The 21313-nt window shown below is 45.0% G+C and overlaps 1 protein-coding gene across 3 annotated transcripts in view; it reads right to left on the bottom strand.

Moving 5' to 3' along the window:
• LOC137163998 (phytanoyl-CoA dioxygenase, peroxisomal-like) overlaps positions 1 to 21313 on the bottom strand; it is a 73714-nt gene that overhangs the window by 33819 nt on the left and 18582 nt on the right. For 2 of the 3 annotated variants that reach the window (XM_067564594.1, XM_067564596.1), the window contains one exon: positions 18051 to 19284. The exons of the other annotated variant lie outside the window; for it this stretch is intronic. In XM_067564594.1, coding sequence (XP_067420695.1) covers positions 19231 to 19284 — 54 coding nt within the window. In that variant the 3' untranslated portion in view covers positions 18051 to 19230. Of the gene's footprint in view, positions 1 to 18050; positions 19285 to 21313 lie in introns of those variants that run through there. 3 annotated transcript variants of the gene reach the window in all.

The raw sequence follows: 21313 nt of genomic DNA, 5'->3' as shown, positions 1-21313 counted from the left end.
GAGCACTAAGAATCTATCGCTATTTTTCTGCATATTCGTGAACTATGGATTTGGGAAGTTATCCTGTACTTTGGTTTTGTATTTATGATTACATTTTTATAAGTTTTTATAAGTTTATAATGACTCAGGAAGCCAGTTATGTGCTAAAAAAGATGGGATTTCTATTTTTCATATTTGCACCAACTACAAACTGAAATACCAATAGAAAAGCCAAATCTTAGGTAATTTCAACTCTATGTGTGGCTTTGAAAATCCTGCAAAACACAAATGCAAATAACGCCAAAGCCATACCAATTCTAGACCCTGCACATACATTACTCAGATAGAAAACCAAATGCAACACAGAACATAAAGAAGCTACAAACAGTATGTTTATCTTTAATTTTAACAATAGGACAGTGCACATAATGTCTTTTCTATTTAATTCATGAAATAAATATGTTAAATTGAATCAACAAGTATCTAACACTACAGACATCGATATTTGTTTTGATATCTGATAAAGATTGACATCTTCATAAAGTCTTCTCATTCAGAGCTCCATAAGCGCTCTACACTGACAGCAACTTCATTTAGGTTGTGTAGAAGAAAACACAGTCTTCACTTCTGTTTGGGTGAGCAAGGAAAAGACCTTTATTAACAAGGTAATTACTTGGGGCAACAGCTTCAGCTGAACTGCGCTCCCAATCTGCGTCGCGTGAGGGTTTTTATTCAGACTTATTACCAACTCATTGTTATACAGCAAAATGCATTGAGCATGAGTAATAAAAAGAAGAAATAACGGCGAGATGTGCAAAACGTGTCACATATACAGCTGCACAAGGAACTCCCCGTATTTGGTTACAAAGGAAGGCATGCGCATAGCTCATTGTTAAAATGGAAAAATACAACTTCAGTCAAAAGAAAGAGACAGTCGAGCAGTTCAAACCCTGCTAATAATAAATAATGATTTTGGGGAGAGGATGAGGAAGACACAGTGGCACAGATGTTCCAGTTGGACATAAGACAAGAAAAGTTGTTTTTACCTTTTTCCTTTCATAAAAAACACTAATGAAATTAAATTAAAAAAGCCTGCATTAGAAGTTATCTTGGCTGCAGAGCCAAGCACTCAAAACTTAAGAAAGGCCAAATTTATGTTTCCCCATGCAACCTTAGTTCTGCTCTCTCATACATTTGCATTATGATTCAATGAATTATACAATTCACATATTTTTTCCATTGAACCCCTGCCTCAGTCAGTGCAAAGGTTGCACACACAAAGGGGCAGAATTCAGGTTGCATGAGTAATAATAAACAGGCATTTCCTAAATAAATCTCCTTTTGTGTAGCTTTTTTGTATGCAATATTGTATATTTTTCTCCAGGTTCTTAATTCAGGTGCCCATGAGAAATCTTCTCATGGATCATCTCTATCCTTGACAATCTCAATGCTCTGCTGTTTAGCTTCACTTTGGAGACCAATAGGGAAAGTTCTAAGCATCAAGGATCACAGTTTGAGAACCACTGTCTTACATAAAACCATTTAGGTACATGGAATCGTAGGACTGGAACCATAGGACATCGAGAGGTCTCTAGTCCAGTCCCTTGCACTTATGGCAGGACTGAGTATCATCTAGAACAGTGTTTCTCAATTAAATTTGGCCACGGAACCCTTTTGAACTCTATAAATAATTGCGGAACCCCCCAAACTCTTAACAGTATTTTTACATATGGGGCCAAAAAAATGTCGAAATAAGCAAATTATATACAAACAACTAGGTTAGCATTTCTCAACTAAATTTCCCCACGGAAACCTTTAGGCTCCGCGGGGAAATTACACTCAGACTCGATAACTTCAGCCGAAATTCTGGGACATCTTCCCTTTTTTGGCGGCGCAGAGAACAGCTGCTCTCGGAGGCGCAAAGAACAGCTGCCCTTGGCGGTGTGTGGACGCAATATCACTTTCTCGCGGAACCCTAACAGTGTTGCCGCTCAAGGCAAGCAGTCTCCGGCAGGAACACCAATTGAGAAACACTGATCCAGAATATCCCTGACAGGTGTTTGTCTAACCTATTCTTAAAAATCACCAATGATGGAGATTCTACAACCTCCCTAGGCAATTTATTCCAGTGCTTAACTACCCAGATGGTTAGGAAGTTTTTCCTAATGCCCAACCTAAACTGCCTTTCCTGTAATTTTAGCCCATTGCTTCATGTCCTATTCGCAGAGGTTAACGAGAACCATTTTTCTCCCTCTTTCTTGTAACAACCTTTTATGTACTTTAAAACTGTTACCTCCCCTCTCAGTCTTCCCTTCTCCAGACTAAACAAACCCAATTTTTTCAGTCTTCCCTCATAGGTCATGTTTTCTAGACCTTTAATCATTTTTGCTGCTCTTCTCTGGACTTTCTCCAATTTGTCTACATCTTTCCTGAAATGTGGCACCCAGAGCTAGACTCAATACTCAGCTGAGGCCTAATCAGCACACAGTACAGCAGAAGAATTACTTCTCATGTCTTGCTTGCAACACTCTTGCTAATACATCCCAGAATGCTGCTTGCTTCTTTTGCACTAGTGTTACATTGCTGACTCGTATTTAGCTTGTGTTCCACAATGACCCCCAGATCTATTTCTTCAGAACTCTTTCCTAGGGAGTCATTTCATACTTTGTCTGTGTGCAACTGATTGTTCCTTCCTCAGTGGAGTACTTTGCTTTTGTCCTTGTTGAATTTCATCCTGTTTGCTTCGGATCATTTCTCCAGTTTGTCCAGATCATTTTGAATTTTAATCCTATCCTCCAAAGCACTTGCAACCTCTCCCAGCTTGGTATGGACCGCAAACTTTGTAAGTGTACTCTCTATGCTATTGCCTAAATCATTGATGAAGATACTGAACAGAACTGGACCCAGAACTGATCCCTGCGGGCACCCACTCGATACGTCCTTCCAGCTTGACTGTGACCTGCTGATAATTACTCTCTGGGAACCGTTTTCCAACCAGTTATGCACCCACCATATAGTAGCTCTATCAATGTAGCTCTTTAAATTAACAAGTTTCATCTATCTTGTGTTGGATTTCCTACAGCACCACCACTGTAATAGCTAAATGGTTTATACCTTTTTTTTAATTGGCTCAACCGGAGATCCTGATGAAGCTTTGAGTGGCTGTTGCTGCATTTGCACCTCTTGCTTGAACTAATTCACAGCTCAGAAATCCAGAGAGATCTAAATACCTGTTACATCATCTAATTTGATCCCCTGGTCAGAAAAGGATTGTTCACTGCAGTGCATTTTATTTCTTTATATATCTTTATGTTCATTTATTTTTCCATTTACCCTTGAAATACTCTCAGGCCCACAGTCTGTAAATAATTCCTTGGATGTTAATGAGCAGAATTTAGCCCATAATATTATCATTATTATTTGCATTGCCGTGGCAGTACATAGGAGCCCCTATCACTGACAAGGACCCCATCGTGCTAGGTGCTGTACGAACACCAAACAGAAAGACAATCCCTGCTCCAAAATGCTTGTAATCATTAGGGAGATTTCTGTGTGCATAATCTCCTCCTCCCTCCCCTCCCATATTTTAAGTATCCGTTGTATGGATATGAAAATTAGTTTGGGAACCTTCCCCACTGCCCTTTCAATACATATACCACCCACATGGGAAACAAAGAAACTTCAGGTATGGGAAAGTTGTTGCTAGTTTATGACTAGGGCTTCAGATTTGCCATGGATCAGTCACGGTACATTTAGTAAAAGATACAGATTACTAAATTGACCCCACCTGTTGCCTGATTTTTTATAAAAAACCCCTCCCCACCCTGCTGAGGAGTCACTAGGGTGACCAGATAGCAAGTGTGAAACATCAGGATGGAGGGTGGGGGCTAATAGGCATCTCTATAACTCAAAGCCCCAAATATTGGGACTGTCCCTATAAAATTGGGACATCTGGTCACCCTAGGAGGCACCCAGGACCTGTAGCAGCAGCACTCCTAATCCCACCAGGTGAGGAGGGGAGGCTACATAGAGACATGAGAGAGAACCTGCACTGAACTAACCCCAAGCAGCAGTGGCTCCTTTGTCCTGTGGGCTGGGTCTCACCCCTACATTCACCTGAGGCAGCTGCAGCTCCTGCACCTCTGTTCTCCGGGCTTACTCTGCAGCAGAGGCTCCTGCAGCTCCTGGACCTGGTGCCCCACTGGCACTGCGACCTGCTTCATGGGGTCACAACACTACCCAGGTTTGATCCCCACCTACTCCACCCTCCTGCTAAGGTCAGTAAGGATAACACAAATAATGACAGAGCAATGGGAAGACATGGGTGTGGCACTATGAATTAAAATGGAGAGAGGCTTGTTGATCTCTGCAATATGAACCATCTAGTCATCAGCAGAACTCTATTTCAACATTGTGAAATTCACAAGCTGACTTGGTGTTCTTCAAATGGCAGAGATAAGAACCAGATTGACCATATAATGATTAATGGTAAATGTCGACACTCACTGACCGATGTGAAAGTGAGAAGGGGAGCAGGTGTTGGTAGCGACCATCACCTTGTGACAGTCTCTATCAAGCTAAAACTGCGAAATGCTGGTCCATCAAATAAGAGATATACACATTATGACGTTGATAAGTTAAAGTCAGCTGAAATACAGAAAGTCTTTGTTCTGCAGTTAAAGAACAGGTTTCAGGCACTTGCACATCTTGATGATGATGAGGGGAACCCAGATGAGGTGATCAACAAGAAGTGGGACAAAGTAACAACAATTTATAAACAGAGTAGGCTGCAGGCAGAAGAAAAGACAGGAGTGAATTACACCCAGCACAGGGAAGACCATAGAAAACAGCTAAGCCCTGAAGAAAACAAGGTTATTTACTGGTAACTGTTGTTCTTCGAGATGTGTTGCTCATGTCCATTCCAGTATAGGTGTGTGCACACCTCCGTGCACAGTTCCGGGAACTTTTTTCCCCTTAGCAGATCCCGTAGGGCCAGCTCAGGTGCCCCCTGGAGAGCCGTGCACATGCCACGGTATATGAGGCGCTGCCGGCCCTACGCCCCCTCGGTCCCTTCTTTCTGCCAACTCCGGCAGCGGGGATGGGGGGGTGGGTTGTGGAATGGACATGAGCAACTCATCTTGAAGAACATCAGTTACTGGACCTTGTTTTCTTCTTTGAGTGCTTGCTAATGTCCATTCCACTATAAGTGACTAACAAGCAATACCTTGGAGGTGGGTAGGAGTTACCAGTGAGTTGCCCTCAGCACTGATCTGCCGAATCGTGCGTCCTCTCTCACCTGCTGGATGATGACATAGTGGGAAGTGAAGGTATGCACCGACGACCAGGCGGCAGATTTGCAGATGTCCTTCAGGGGCACTCTCTCCAGGAAGGCTGTAGACGAGGCTTGAGCTCTGGTTGAGTGCACTGTGACAGTTCCTGGAAGCGGCACCCTCGCCTGCTTGTAGCAGAACTTGATACATGATGTAATCCACGAGGAGATGCGTTGGGTGGAGACAGGTGATCCTTTCATCCAGTCAGCCACTGTGATGAAGAGCTGTGTTGATTTCTGGAATGGCTTTGTACGCTCAATGTAGAAGGCCAGGGCTCATCTCACGTCCATCGAATGCCATCTCCTCTCCTCCTCCAAACCATGCAGTTTGGGAATAACACGGGGAGAAAAATATCTTGGTTACAACGAAATTGGGAAACCACCTTGGACAGGAAGGCTGGATGGGGCCTCAACTGCACCTTATCCTTATAGAATACTGTATAAGGCAGCTCCAAGGTCAAGGCCCTAATCACAGAGACCCTCCTATCCGAGGTAAAGGCCAACAGGAAGGCTACCTTCCATGAAAGCATGAGCAGAGGGCATGAAGCCATGGGTTCAAAGGGGGACCCCGTGAGTCTCGAGAGGACCAGGTTGAGATCCCAGGGAGGCACCAGGCCACGGACCTGCAGATAAAGCCTCTCCACCCCCCTGAGGAACCTCACTGACATGGGATGGGAAAACAGCAATCTCCCCTCTACGGGCTGATGGAAGGCCAAAATGGCTGCCAGTTGAGCCTTCAACGAGGCCAACGCCAGACCCTGGAGTTTTAGCTGAAGCAGGTACTACAGGATCGCCTGTAATGGCGAGAGGCTGGGCAGAATATCCCAGGACTCCACCCAACAGGTAAACCGCCTCCACTTAGCCCGATACACGACCTGTGTGGAAGACTTCCTGCTTCCAAGCAGGACTTGTTGGAACTGCATCGAGCAGGCTCTTTCTCCCTTCGTCAGTCACAGAGCCTCCAGGCCGTGAGATGCAGGGAGTTCAGGTCTGGGTGCAACAGGAGACCATGATGCTGGGAGACAAGGTCGTGCCGCTTTGGGAGCTCCAGGTGCAGGGCAATCAAAAGGTCCAGCAGCATGCTGAACCAGTGCTGTCTCAGCCAGGCCAGAGCGATGAGTATAATGTCCACCCTGTCCCTCCTTATTTTCAGCAGGACCTTGGGCTGGAGCGGAATGAGCAGGAATGTGTACATGAGGGTCCCCGTCCAGTCGATAAGGAACGCATCGGAAATTGATCCAGTCTCGCGACCCCAGAGCAAGCAGAACCTCGGGCACTTCGTGTTCCAGGGTGACGTGAATAGGTCCAGTTGGGAAACAGCCCACTTCTGGAAGATCATAGTAACTACCTCCAGGTGCAATGACCAGTTGTAGAAACGACCTGCTGAGGCAATCTGCCTCATCGTTCCTCACTCCCGAGAGGTGAGAGGAAGTCAAGTGGAAATCGTGCCTCACGGCAAAGTTCCACAGATAGCTAACTTTCTCGCAGAGGGCCAAGGAGCACGCTCCCCCATGCCTGTTTATGTAAAACATGGCTCCGGTGTTGTCCGTCAGCACCTGCATCACTCTGCCTATCAAGAATCGGAGGAACACCTTGCACGCTAGGCGAATGGCCCTCAGCTCCTTCATGTTGATGTGCAGGCGCCTCTCCTTCCTCGACCAGAGCCCCTGAGTGCCTAGGTTGGCACTGATGTGGGCTCCCCATCCCACATCCGAGGCGTCAGAGATTAGGGTGACCGATGGGACCAGTTCCCTGAACGGAATGCCCTTCAACACTGTCCTGGGAGTCCGCCACCAGTTTAGGGAGGCTAGGATGGGTGGGGGAACTGTGACCACCCGATCCAGGGGGTGTCTGCTCAGCACAGATATCAAGGCCAACCACGCCTGAAGCGGACTGAGACTCAGGTGAGCTAGTCTCACTAGGTACGTGCAGGCCACCATGTGGCCTAACAGCTGTAGGCAGTGCCTGGCTGTTGTCGTGGGGCATCGGTGCAGCTGGGATATGATAGAGACCATCGCCTTGAAACGTGGTTGAGGTAGGAAGGCTCTGGCCTGGGAAGCGTCCAGGGTGGCCCCAATTAATTCTATACATTGCACTGGGGTTAGTGTGGACTTCTGCTCGTTTATGAGCAGTCCCGGCCTGCTGCACGTGGAGCAAGTAAGGGTCACGCTCTCTTGCACTTGGGACCTGGATCAGCCAATCGTCCAGGTAAGGAAAAATTTGCACACCCTTTTGTCTCAGGTGGGCAGCCGCTACTGCCATGCATTTGGTGAATACCCTTGGAGCCTAAGATAGGTCAAAGGGTAGGGCTGTAAATTGGTAGTGGGAGCCAGCCACCGTGAAGCGAAGAAAGTGCCAGTGGCTGGGGAGGATAGATATATGAAAATATGCGTCCTTGAGATCGAGGGCGGCATACCAGTCTCCTGGATCCAGGGAAGGGATTATGCAGGCTAGGGAAACCATGCGAAACCTGAGTTGTCTGACATATTTGTTTAGATGACTAGGGTCTAATATGGGTCTCAGACCCCCCTTTGCCTTGGGGATGAGGAGTTACCTCGAATAGAACCCTTCCCCTTTCTGTCTTGACGGACCATTTCCACCGCTCCTATGTTGAGGAGGGTGTCCACTTCCTGCAAGAGGAGTTGCTCGTGAGAGGAGTCCCTGAAGAGGGACGTAGGGGGAGGGTTGATGGGGGGGATAGATGTAAACTGTAGGGCATAGCCCGTGAGACTATCCCAAGGACCCAGTGGTCCGACGTGATCTTTGCCCATTTGGGATAGAAGGGCCTTAACCTGTTTAGGAAGGGGCAGGGCGGATCCAGGAGATGGATTGGGGCCCTGGCCTCATCTGAATACCCCATGGGGCCCAATAAGGCCATTGTTACAGCCATTGATCCTGGGGCCAACCCGGGGCTGACTGCGCCACAGGCTGTGATGCTTTGTAGGGGTGTCAGCTCTACTGACGATTGTACCCTCTGGGAAACTGCAAGCCATTGGGCTGGCGGTGCTGTGCACATCCGCGGTCCCAGGTGCCCTTCTGTGCCGGGGACCGCCCTCTTAACACCTCCAATCTGGAGGACAATGAGGACTGCCTCCATCACCGCAAGTGGTGCTGAAGACCGGAGGTGCGCTCCGAAGAGCTAGAGGTACCGGAGTGTTGTCTCAGTACCGATGACTTGCGGTGCCGCTAACCTTTCGGAGACCGAGACCTGCGCCGCTCTGAAATCTGCGGTGCCGAGCCGGACTCTGGCGACCGGGTTCTGCGTCGTGACTGCCCGGTGCCGGGTCCTCCGATGGCGACCAGGTTCTATGCCACCTCGGTGCGGGCGAACTCCTCGGTGCCGGCTCCTCCGATGATGACCGGGTTCTGCACCGCCTCAGTGCAGACGAACTCCTCACTGCCGGGGATCTGGAGCGGGAGCTGTTCGAGCGCCACCTGGCAGACCTCGAACGGTGCTGCCTCCGGGCCTGCGCTGCCTCTGGTGCCAGGGATTGACGTCAGTGCCGAGAGGAAGACTCCTCGTCCTGAGTCAAAGCAGGCCGGCTCGATGCCGCTGACCTGGAGCGACTGCTGGGGGAGTGTCTTTGCTCTATCCCCAGTGGCTGTCCGGCGGGAGATCTTCCTCCCCGTACAGGGGATCTCCACTGCCCTTCGGGGGACCCAATGTGGGTTACCCCCACGATACTGGCCCCTTCTCCCTCAGCAGAGGGGATGCGGAGGTGGCGTAGGCAAGGCCAACAAGGCTCTTGCCACCGGAAAAGCCTCCAGTGTCGACAGCTTCGGCAGGGGCACTCTCCCACTCCCAGAGGTCATGGGGAGGCTCCCTGACAGGAGATGCAGGCACTGGAGAAAGAGTCTCGACGGGCCGAGTTTAGTGCACCTCTGTACACGACCCTGCCCGTTCTGACAGGACAGGGGAGGGTTCGCATGTGCCTTCTTCCTCCTTGATGCTGGCGATGTTGGTCAGTGCTGAGTTGAGGCCAGTGCCGAGTTGAGGCCAGTGCCGGTGATGTTGGTTGGTGCTGAGTCGAGGCCGGTGCTGGCGGTGCATTCTGCACCAAGGTCACACTCGGTGCTGAGGTGGAGCAAGCCAGCTCGGACGCCGGGCAGAGTGCTGCCTCCATTAACAGGGCTTTTAACCATTTTTCTTGGTCCTTCTGAGTCCTCGGTTTAAAAGCCCTGCAGATCTTGCACTTGTCTTTTCTGTGTACCTCCCCCAAGCACTTACAGCAGCAGTTGTGGGGGGTTGCTGACCGGGAAGGCCTTCCCGCAGGAGACACACAGCTTGAATCCCGGAGACCAGGGCATGGCCTGGCCGCTCTAAGTCCCCACAGGGACTTGCCTCATCTCTAACTACACTTAACAACACTTAACAACTACTTAACTAATTAAACTACTTAGAATAACAAACAAATTTGAAGAAGGGCAATAGTACTTGCTGAGAGCAAGGCTAGTTCCAGCAACCGTCACAGGCGAAAGAAGGAACTGAGGGGGTAGCGCCTCATATACCGCGGCATGTGCGCGGGGCTCCAGAGGGCACCGGAGCCAGCCCTAGGGGATCTGCTAAGGGGAAAAAAGTTCCGGGAACCATGCACGGAGGTGTGCACTCACCTATAGTGGAATGGACATGAGCAATCACTTGAAGAAGAATAAAGTCTTAGACACAAAATCTTAGAGGCTAAAGGACAAATACCACGAGCAGTGTAGTAAGGCACATCGAAAGGATAAACATCTTCTGAGAGTGGATAAATGACATTATGTGGATAATCTGGCAATACAAGCACAGAATGCAGCTGTCTGTGGTGAACAAGGAACCGTGTACATAATGACGTGGCTTATGAGTGATAAATGGTAGACAGCAACAAACACTCATCAGGAGAAACAAGGCCACTTACTGAGAACAGAAAAAAAAATTCCATTAGCTAAAGCATTTCAAAGAATTGCTGAACAGGGAGTCCCTAAAGAAGAAGTAAACATTCAGAGGCAGAAGAAGATTTTGATATCAACTCAGAGACCCCAACAAAGATAGAGATCATTCAAGCCATCAAATCTTTAAAAAATGGGAAAGCTCTTGGCAAGGATAACTTGAATGCAGAATTGTTCAAGATTAATCCTGAGTTAGTAGCCTCTATCCTGGCCCCTCTATGTACATTAGTTTGGGAAGAGGAAAATGTACCAGATGAGTGGACTAATGGGATTAGAGTGAAGATACCAAAGAAAGGAGCTCTCCGTGATTGTAATAACTGGCATGGTATTGCACTTTTATCTGTGCCAAGCAAGGTATTGTGTAGCATCATAGATCGTGTTCTCAGAAAAGAGCAAGCCGATTTTTGGAAGGGGCGTGGATGCAAAGATCTGATCTTCACTCTATGAAATACAATAGAACAATGCTTAGAATGGCAACAACTACATTACATAAATTTCATAGACTTTCTGAAGGCTTTTGACAGCGTTCTTGTTAGCACCACGACCAAGGGTGTCGCTGGCTAAGCCCAAGTTTTCGCAGAAGGAGGGTCCCCTAACCCCAGTGGTAGAGGCCCGCAGGACCAGAAGAATATAACAATCAGGCCAAATGTGCTTCGAAAACAAACTGATTTATTAAAGGGGGAAACAGGGTCACATATAAACTAGGACGGGGCAGGGATCCAATCAGGTAAGTGTCTCTTTGATTTTAAACCACGCTCACGCTCTTGCTTCACCGGGCTGGCGATGTCTTCTCCCGTCTACTCGTCTGCTTCTCGTCCTGGCTTTCCTAGTCTTCTTCTCGTCCTCGATGTTATCCTACCCGCTCCTACAACCAGATCTACCTCCCGCGATGATACCAAATACAATCTTTTAACACACGCACACTTCAAACGCACACCAAACAGACCCACCACACAGACCCAGACAAACCGTTGGTTAGGTCTTATATAGGATCTCAGAAGCCTCTGAGATCCAATCAGTGTGGGGGATTTTCCCGCCTCACAGGACCTTTGCACGCGGCCCTTAGATTATACACACGGCCCTCTAGTGCTGTATGGCCGACCTGATTGGTCCCTGTCTAATACATATTTAAATTCAACTGCCACCTGGGCTGAACTTTTAACCCCACCTAAGTGGATTCTCTATTGTCTAATATAAAAAGATAACCGAACTATATACAAGGGAGAGGGGCAGTACAGGGTCTAAGACCCACAGGTCACATTCTCCAGGATCAGCCTATGGCATATTCTGCGGGCTTATGGAATCCCTCTTTGTATAATTAGCATCATTAAAAGCTTCTACTCCAACTTTACATGTAGTGTTGATCACAGTGAGCTCCGTTTTGAGGTCAAAACAGGAGTACAGCAGGAGTGTGTTAGATCTGCAATCCTCTTTAACATTACCATTGATTGGGTAATGTGGAGTACAATAAAGGACATGCCAAGAGGTATTAGATGGACACGTTTCTCATCCCTGGATGACCTGGACTTCACAGATGATCTTGCTCTCTTATCACATACCCATCACCATACACAAGAGAAAACAACTTGACTCAACATATTCAGCCAGCAACTTGGACTTAAAATCAACCGCAATAAGACAGATGTTATTACTTTTAATATTGCCTCACTATCACAAGTACAGACAGAGGATTATGTTCTCACTAGTGTAGAAACATTCAGTTCCATCAGCCAGGATGGTGGAACAAGTCAGGACATTTGGAACAGAATTAGTAAAGCCAGGAACACCTTTAAGAGCTTAAATGCAGTTTGGAAATCATCAAAATATAACATCAAAACCAAATTGAAGATTTATCAGGGTTGTATACTTTCAACACTACTTTGTAGTGCAGAATGTTGGGGAATGGCAAAGTATGACATGTCCAAGCTGTATTCATTTCATACAACCTGCCTCAGAAAAATCCTCCATATTTTTTGGCCCAGAATAATCTCAAATCAAGATCTATTTATACAGTGTAGTTAAGCACCATCATTACCAGAAGGCATTGGAAATGGACTGGCCCTGAGTTTCAGATGGAAGTTGATTCACCAGAACAGCAATAAGATGGACACCTGAAGGCAAATGAAAACTAGACCGCCAGAAAACAAAATGGCAAAGAGCTGTGGAAGCTGATCTGAAAAACCCAGGGCACGGCTGGGGAACCATTGAAAGACTTGCCAGAAACAGACAAGAGTGGAGGAGCTTCGTTGCTGCCCTAAATGCCAGAGGCGTAACCCCACCCTCCCATCATGACAGAGGGAGAAGGGACAAACCTGAGTGGTGCTGCAAAACGGGACACCAGGTTGCAAAACCCAGGAGCCACCACTGCTGCATAAGTGCAGCATAGGCTTGCTCTCCAACCACCTTCAGCCCTCAGAGCTTCTCCTCCTCACCAGACTGAGGCAGGCTCGCTCTCTACGTCCCCATCCTCGGGCTTCCTCTCCACACTGGGCTGGCGACCCACCATTTGGGAAAATGACAGGAAAAAAGTCATGGTCAAAGAAACAAACTCCATAATCCATGATCCCCCACCCCCATCCCATGACAAATCTGAGCCCTATTTATGATCATACCCTATTGAAATGATTACTACTTGAAGATAGGTTGTGGGGGTTTGAGTTATTAGATTGTGACCGTGGTCACTGGAGGGGCCAAACTAAGAATGCTCAATCAGGGCAAACTGCAAAGAACAGGGCAGATTATCCCCAAATCTGGTGCTTTATTCTAATAATTAAATTCACCAAGACAGTAACAAAACAGCTTCTGTAATACCTTGCTGGTTACCAAGAAGCTAACATATAGTTCCCCTTAAGCAAGCCAGCCTTTGGCTCTCACCCAGACAGCCAAGTCTAAAATGGTGAGGATTACTTACTATCTTATTCACCATAAAGTTCTACCAATCCCAACCGATCAGACACATTGCCTGCCAGGTTAATGAATATTTCAGATCTTACCTAAATACACATTTACAACCAATTTTTGTTAACTAATCTCAGATTTATTTAAAAGAAAAGAGAGTACCATGGTTAAAGATCACTATACATACATGTATGAGTAAAGTTCTTAGGTCAGTTTCATAGCAGAGATGGTGAGCTGATGATTTGTAAATGTCCTTCTAGAATTAATTCCACGGGTTATAGTCCAATAAGCAGTCCATGTGTAGAGTTTGTTCAAATTCTTCCATGAGAATTTGCAGGAATAATTCAGAGGGACCTGGAGTCTTTTGACAGCAGACATCACAGTAGGCATTGCTTGGATGAAGAATAGGTAAGATACATTGTTGCTTTGAAGATCTCTATTTCCTAGGCATACACTGGTAACTAGGTGCATTCATTAGCATAAGTTAATTAACCATCCAAGCAGTTCATATACAATTTACTGCAAACTTCAAAGAGAAATATAGACAATGATATTGTTACACCCAAGTTTCGTCTAAATGTTAACAGTCCTTTTTGATCTCTGAATCAATAGTATATATTCACAGACATTACAGATAGGAACTGAAGTTTAGTGTCTACCAACTAATCAGATCATATTGTTGATTTTCTAACAAGATACAGGTAAACACTGACAAATACAATTGGTATCTATTCTAATTCTCTGACAACATACGTTTACATTTCAAAGAATTTAGTCTACTTAACCTGGCTTTGATAACTAATCAACCAGAAATGGCCCTGTTTATACCATTTATATCATTATACCACTTCTCTAATATGTCCTCAAACGTTGATTTTGGGTCACTTAGCCTGCTGGTTGTTTAACCCTTGCTGGCTCAGTGTCACAAAGAGCATGTCGTATGAAATAACATTCAAGGTGCAATGAGCAATGTCATTGTTTGTTCCATCCTGAATGTCATTTCATGCTAAGTATCGGTTTGGTACAGGTCAATATTTTCATTAATGACTCGGATAATGGAGTAGAGAGTATGCTTATAAAATTTGCAGATGACACCAAGATGGGAAGAGTTTCAAGCATTTTGGAACACGGGATTAGAATTCAAAACGACAAGTCAGTAAAGACAGGTGCAAAGTACTTCACCCAGGAAGGAAAAATCAAATGCACAGCTACAAAATGGGGAATAACTGGCCAGGAGGTAGTACTGCTGAAAAGGATCACAGGTTGGTAGCAGATGACAAATTGAATATGAGCCAACAATGTGATGCAGTTGTGGAAAAATAAATACAATTCTGGGCTGTATAAACAAGAGTGTCATATGTAAACATGAAAAAAACACATAGACCCATCACTTTCACTGATGGTGTGCTTTTGTAGTTTATTTTTTAAAAGACCAAAATACCTACCTCCTTTATGGCACGCTTTTCATCTGTAGATCTCACAGCTCCTTACAACCCAGGGAAGATTTGGTCCCTGATCCAAAAAGCCTACAACCTAAATGTAATTGTAACACAGTGCGTGGAGGTAACAAGCAGCAGAGAATGGGACAAGGAAAGATGATACAATAACAATCCGGTCACACAGCAACCTAGCTCAGAATGGCTCCCGCCCAACGCACTCATGGGAACCCCTCCATTCCATGCACCAAAAGAAAAGGCTGCAGATAAACTGAGGTCTAAGGGAGGCGGAAAATCCATTTCCTGGGACACAGATTGGGGGAAAAAGGAATTGACTGGCTAAGTAATGGGGGCACGGGGAGGGGTGGTCTTTGGAGAGTAGGAAATCAATTGGCTGAAGGGAAAGAAATGATTAACTGAGTGAAAAGATGGGTGGCTGAGTGGGGCTGCAGGGACACATAAGGTTGGGGCAGATGTGAGAGTCTAGGGGTCATAAGAACAGCCATACTGGGTCAGACCAATGGTCTATCTAGTCAGCATCCTGCTTCCTGACAGAGACTAACATCAAGTGTTTCAGAAGGAATGAACAAAACAGGCATCAGCTTTCGTGGGCTGCAACCCACTTTGTCAGACGCACGAAGCCCACAAAAAGCTTATGCCTGCAGAAATTTGTTAGTCTTTAAGGTACTACAGGACTCTCGTTGTTTTTATTCTTATTAACCTCTCCTCATACGGAAGCTATTCCATATCCCAAATCCTTTTTGTTGCCCAGGGTCAGCCAGGGTGTGCGGGGGGGGGGAGGCTCCCTAACAATCCCTCCCCCTCACACAAAAACACTCTTCCATACATCTCCCATCCACAGCCAACAATCCTCCAGGTTTACTCACAGGCTCCTTCCCAGCAATTACTTCCCTCTTCCTCCATTACCCCTGATTCCCCCCAGCCTTTACACTGCTGCTGAGGAGTGTGGGAAATACCTACCTATATTGTACTGGAGATGAATTATCACTCACAGTGCTATACTAATGTGCCTAGAAAGGATCTATTTGTCAAAAGCGTTTCCTGAGTCTCTCTTGGTGGTGGTGTCTGCATTGTTACACCTATTCGTACAGATGGGTATTTTGAAATCAATTACCAAAATAACTGAAACTGGTGGGATTATGTTGTGTATTTTGAAAAATAAAATATGAAGAATTTTAAAATATTGTGTGCAGATTTTTTTTTTTGGCACAGAATGCCCCTGCAGTAATACAATGCATCTGGCGGGTTAGGCGCATACGTGTATAATACCTGTCGCTGGCCCATGTCAGCTGACAAGCTCACAGGGCTGTAAAATTGCAGTGTAAATATTTGGGCTATTGGGTGCAAGGCAGAGCACTGCAGCTGACACACCCCCTTACACCCAATAGCCTATGGTTAGAGCCCTCCCCAGCACATGGGCGGTTCGAGTACACATTGCTCCTCTGCCTGATGCAGAGCCGGGACTTGATCTGAAATTTCTCACCTTACAGAATGGCACCCAAACCACTGAGCCACGGGGAATTCTGGGCTGGAAGGGCTCAGGTCTGGCCTATTGAAACTGCTCCACTTTGCATACACTACTGAATTAGCCATGCAGAGAAAGAGAGTACACTTTACAAGGGTTCAGGGGCACGGGGGGGGCCTGGCCCAGGCTGCAACCCCCATTACCATGAGGAAAAAAATTTTCATGGCTCATGAGATTGTACGTATGGGATGAGGGATTCTGGAATTCTGCAGGAGGGGGCCCATGTTACAAGTTTCTACTGGGCCCGAAAAAATTATGCTTGGGCCCTGGGTGGGGGTTAGAGAGAGAGAGAGAGAGACTATGACTAAATTTAGAGTCCAGCCCCGCTTAGGGCACTCACCTGGGACAGTCCCTGCTTCAGTGGCTAAGTGTGCTCAGCCCCCTCACAGCTCAGACTGAACTGAGCACACAACACCCCATCTCCACAGCACGACTGGGCATGCTCCGGCTGCAGAGGCTAAGCAGGACCATCCCTGCAATTGCTACTGCTAGCGAAGACCAAGCACTATGTGGGACAGGAGGGAGACTGGCTCTGCTCTGTACTCAGTGCTCCCCCTCCTGGTGCAAAGCCAGGCCGGAGAATACAGAGGTGGGTGGAGCTGGGTCTGAGAGCAGTGAGTGAAGGGAGCAGAAACTGGGACAAATTGTTAGGGGGTAAAAAGGACTATGCCAAGAAGCTGGGGAAAAGGATTTTCCCAGGGGATGCAAATCAAGCACAGGGGATTATTCTGGTTGGGTCCCATAAGACCAATTTACAGCTCAACAGCTCGCTTTGCATAATCCGTGGCAGCATTGCCACACTTCATTTGCGAATGAGCATTTTCTCACTATCTTCTTTCTGCAAAGCACTGTGGTAGTGTTGTGCACACAGAGAATGACGACCTCTCGTTTGCTAGTCAGGTAACCGACGAACTACTTTGAACGAGATTCACAAGGAAAGTTAGGCGTGAAGACACCTAAGTTTTGGGTAACTAGAAAGTCACTGGGCTTCACAAAGTCTGACTAAAGTGCCTAGGCTCCCTACACACTGAATGGGGAGAAACAAGAACCTGAGAGCGTGATGAACAGAAGGGATACTTGCAACATATGGCACGGGCGCAGTGTGGTTTAAGTGATACAACACTGAGCAATCCCTGAGGAAGGCTAAATTAGCTCAATGAAATATTGCTGCAGCCTGTAACACCATGTGTGCACACGCACAATTCAAGGCTCAGGTTGGGCCTGATCCAGCTCCCACTGAAGTCAATGGCTGTTTTGTCACTGTGTCTAACGCTGGTGGCTCACAGGTCGTAGAAGGGCTGAGTTTAGATTATTTAGATGATCTTAGCTGTGTCTTTCCATCTTCTTAAGGAAAGTGGTCATTTAATTCTGAATTTCCAGCCAAAATGATTTTTTTTACAGAATCCTGTAACATTCACTTGAGGGTGTTTTCCTGAAGTGAAAGCTCAACTCAAACTTAACTGGGAATCTGTCACAAAATCTGTAGCTCTTTCATGACCACAGCTCCCTCTGCTGTCAACTAAGGGACATGCACAAAGCAGTAAAGAGTCAAGTCCACTAGGGAATCCTGTCTTTAAGGAGTTGCTGTCAGATGTCATCACAAAGATCCCATGAAGGTAATTAGAAAATGCCTGATCCAAAGCCTATTACAGTCAACAGAAAGAGTCCCACTAACTGAAGAGGGCTCAACTGGATCAGTTAAAGGGGCTTTGGATCAGGCACAAAGATGCCACAGAAAAATGGTCTCCATGGTTGCGGGTTAAGACTATTTTAACTATTTATGGAATAGCTTTAAGGCGATCCATTAAAAGGATCATGAAATTGACAGACTGAGATCAATCACCGTGACCCACAACCTTTCTGTCATAAGGGTTTTCTATACCACCTGTCACCAGAGTTTCTAATATGTACAAATAATGGCACAATGCAGCCATGATACTTGCTTTTTGCTCTAGTTTAATCTGTATTTCAAAAAAAAAAATTTATTTTTAAAAGAAAACAATGATTTCAAAACAACTGTATTTCAATATACTAAAGATACTATGCCATGTGATAATTATGATAAGCACCCCCATTCTCCCAATTTTATTTAATATAATATATTTTCTTTTTGTACAACTTCCCTGCCCGGGGGTCAACTAATCAGCCTCCCCCTACATATGCCAAACCCCTCCCCAGCTGTTTAAAAATGTGAAAGAGCTTAAGTAAGGAGAAGGGTAAGTTACTTAACCCCACACAACCAGTTTCAAATGAATTCACTGTCCACAGAGATTATCACTATCCCAGCACCAACCATTCCACAGTTAAAATGACTTTGCTTCTAATCAGAATATTACACGTCTTTAAGGGATAGGGGGATTTTCCTCCAAAGTACTTTCATTTCAATACAGTACATGATGATAATTACTGTCAGTTCTTCAAACACACACACACAGGTCTTATTATTTGAAGCACAATTACTTAAGATGACAATACAAAGTAATGGCATGAATTAAAGAGGGGAATGTAAGCAAAACATCATGAAAGATTTCTGAGCAGTGTGACCTATTAGACCCCACAATAGCCTCCCATGGGAAGGAGTGAAAGTCCAGTCACATCAAACATTTAATAAACTAGACAGAGGACTAGCAAATGTACAGTATTGCTCCTACAAGGGGAAAGGACTAGATGATGCAATTGGTCTTTTCCACCCAGTAAAGCCGTGAGTTTGCAGAAGAGTTACATTAATAGCAGCCTAAAATACACCAGGATAGAGACGTCTGAATCTAAATTGGTTCTTAAGTAACAGTGATGAGTATTTAAAGAGCTGATTTGATTGATCCATTTCATAAGCACTGGATTTTAAAACAAATTATTTTTAACATTACAAAAATAGAAATATTTAGGATAGTTAATAGGTTAAAATTAGGCTAAGGTATTAGCTACATTGTGTTAAACTTCAGTGTATTCAAATTATGATATTTTGTATGACACCAATGAATTTGTTATAAATGAATGTTTGGTGCAGTATTTGTATAAATTCAAACAAAAAAAAAAAGCAAATGCAAATGTGTGAGGATCTTGGTTCCTGATCAGGGAATAACACAACACTGAAGCACACATTTTTTCTCTATCATTCAGAGATTAGTTCTTTCTCCTTTAACAAGCCGTCCTCTTACCATCCACGTATCCTAAAAGAAATGAGCCAAGACAAAAGAGCTTAGTAAAAAAACCAGAACACAATGTTTATTTCCGAAGATACCAGATGCTGCAATTTTCCTCTACTTACCTACATATTTAAATAAAAACAAAGCACAGCATCAATAACAAATCCACAGGCCCTGCACAAATTAATGAATTATAATACAACAACAAATGATAAACTCAAACAGAAATACTGAAGATCAGAAAAAAGATGAATTCATTTATGAGATTTCTATGAATTGCATTATGCATAAAAAGGCAATCAAGAAAGGCAGCAACAGGAAGAGATACAAGAACAGCACTATGCTGAAATTATGGGACCCAAACAAAAAAGAACATCAACCGTATATTGTAAATGTAGCAATCCAGATGACGGTCAGAAAAAATATTCCTTCTCATTTTCTTGTACACATTATATTATGCCTCCATAATACACCTTCAACTGCTTTTACCTTCTCTACCATTCAAAAAGCACACTGGGTTTCTCAAAGTCCATCTACTGCTGGCAAAGAATGTAACACAGGCATGAAATGCTACCATTTATGCACCACACAGAAAGCAGGGAGAGAGAACAGTTTTAAAACAGAATTCAGGGAACCAATAGCAACTGCAAATAGCAACTTCCATACTTTTCACTTTAGATAATGAAACAAGTGAGTAAGATTGTTTATCATGATTGCTTTCAGAAAGTTAAGAGTGGTGCCAACTGACAACCCAGCATGGGGAATGAGAGATGGGCTGAGCACAGAACTGAGCCAGAAAGTCTAAGTTTCAATGTTCTCATACCACTTCACTCTTGCCTCAGGCAAGTCACGCAACCTCCCTACCTCTGCTTCCTTATGGGAATAGAGGATGCTGTGAGGATTAGTCAAAGCATTTACAGGCATGAATTTAAGATTAAAAATAAGTACTAAGCATTGCTCCTCAGAGAAGCTTAAAATCTGATTAAAACAGATATGAAGTATGGTGAAATGCATAGAACTACTTTAGATGTAAAGAGCTGTCAATGGAAGCAAGCAAACTGGAGAAGCTCCTCACTAAAACAAGCAACTGTTCCTACATTAACACTCAAAATATTACCGTATAAATGAATAATGCCGGAGTCAAAGGCAAAGCAGACTTGTACTTTGCAGGTAAATATATTTAAAAATATGTCCCTAGATACTTAGGTGCCTAAAGATGCAGACAGGCACCTAGCGAGATTTTCAAAAATTCTTTAGTGTCTAACTCCCTTTGACTTGCAATAGGAATTAGTTGCTTTTGAAAAATTACACTAGGTGCCTAAATAGCCTTAAAAAAAATCTAGCCCCTAGTGCCTAGATACTATTGATTGGTGGTTTAGAAATGCAATAGATCTGAGTTTCAAAGATTAGAGGGCACCAAAACTCAAGGGAAAGTGGGATCTAACCCCCTCTTGTGGACACCCCATTGTAGAAACCAGATTTTTCTGCTGCAGGATTTGAGAGGAACTTGCTGCATCAATGACTTTTGGAACGGAACAGAGAACAAAGAACACCTCCCATGCATCCACTCCCTGAAAATGCCCCAGGAAGAAGTAATTACTAATGGATTATATTAAAATGGGAAGAGTTAATTTTTGCAATCAGATATATAGGTGTAGGTACTGATTTCAAACAGGAGTCACACCTATTACCTAAAGACAGAATTTTACCCTAATCCTTTAAGCAAGCACTAGTCCTATTATTGGTCTGAACATATTAGCAATAGGTTGAATGCCTAGTAAATACAAGAAAATTACATCAGAAAATTAGGGGGACAAGCAACTTCCAGCTGCAAACGTCCATTCTGTGCAGTCCACGTGTAACAGAGAAGAGCTTTTTAAATTTATTTTTAGATATTCACTCACATTGTCAACCTTAAATGCAGGGGTGTGGCTAGCAATATGAAATCTGTATCCACACTGCTATGTTCTGGGTCACCTCATTGGCACTATCCCTATAATCTCCCCAGGTAGATCTGCCATTCCACACAATACAGTTAAAGCAGTTAGATGGG

The sequence above is a fragment of the Emydura macquarii genome, unplaced genomic scaffold (assembly GCF_026122565.2).
Source record: "Emydura macquarii macquarii isolate MOO-44397 ecotype Brisbane River unplaced genomic scaffold, CSIRO-AGI_Emac_v2 contig_2636, whole genome shotgun sequence".
In the NCBI taxonomy this organism is placed as follows: Eukaryota; Metazoa; Chordata; order Testudines; family Chelidae; genus Emydura; species Emydura macquarii.
The sequence above is the reverse complement of the archived record's forward strand: the minus strand, read 5'-3'. Positions and strand labels throughout refer to the sequence as shown.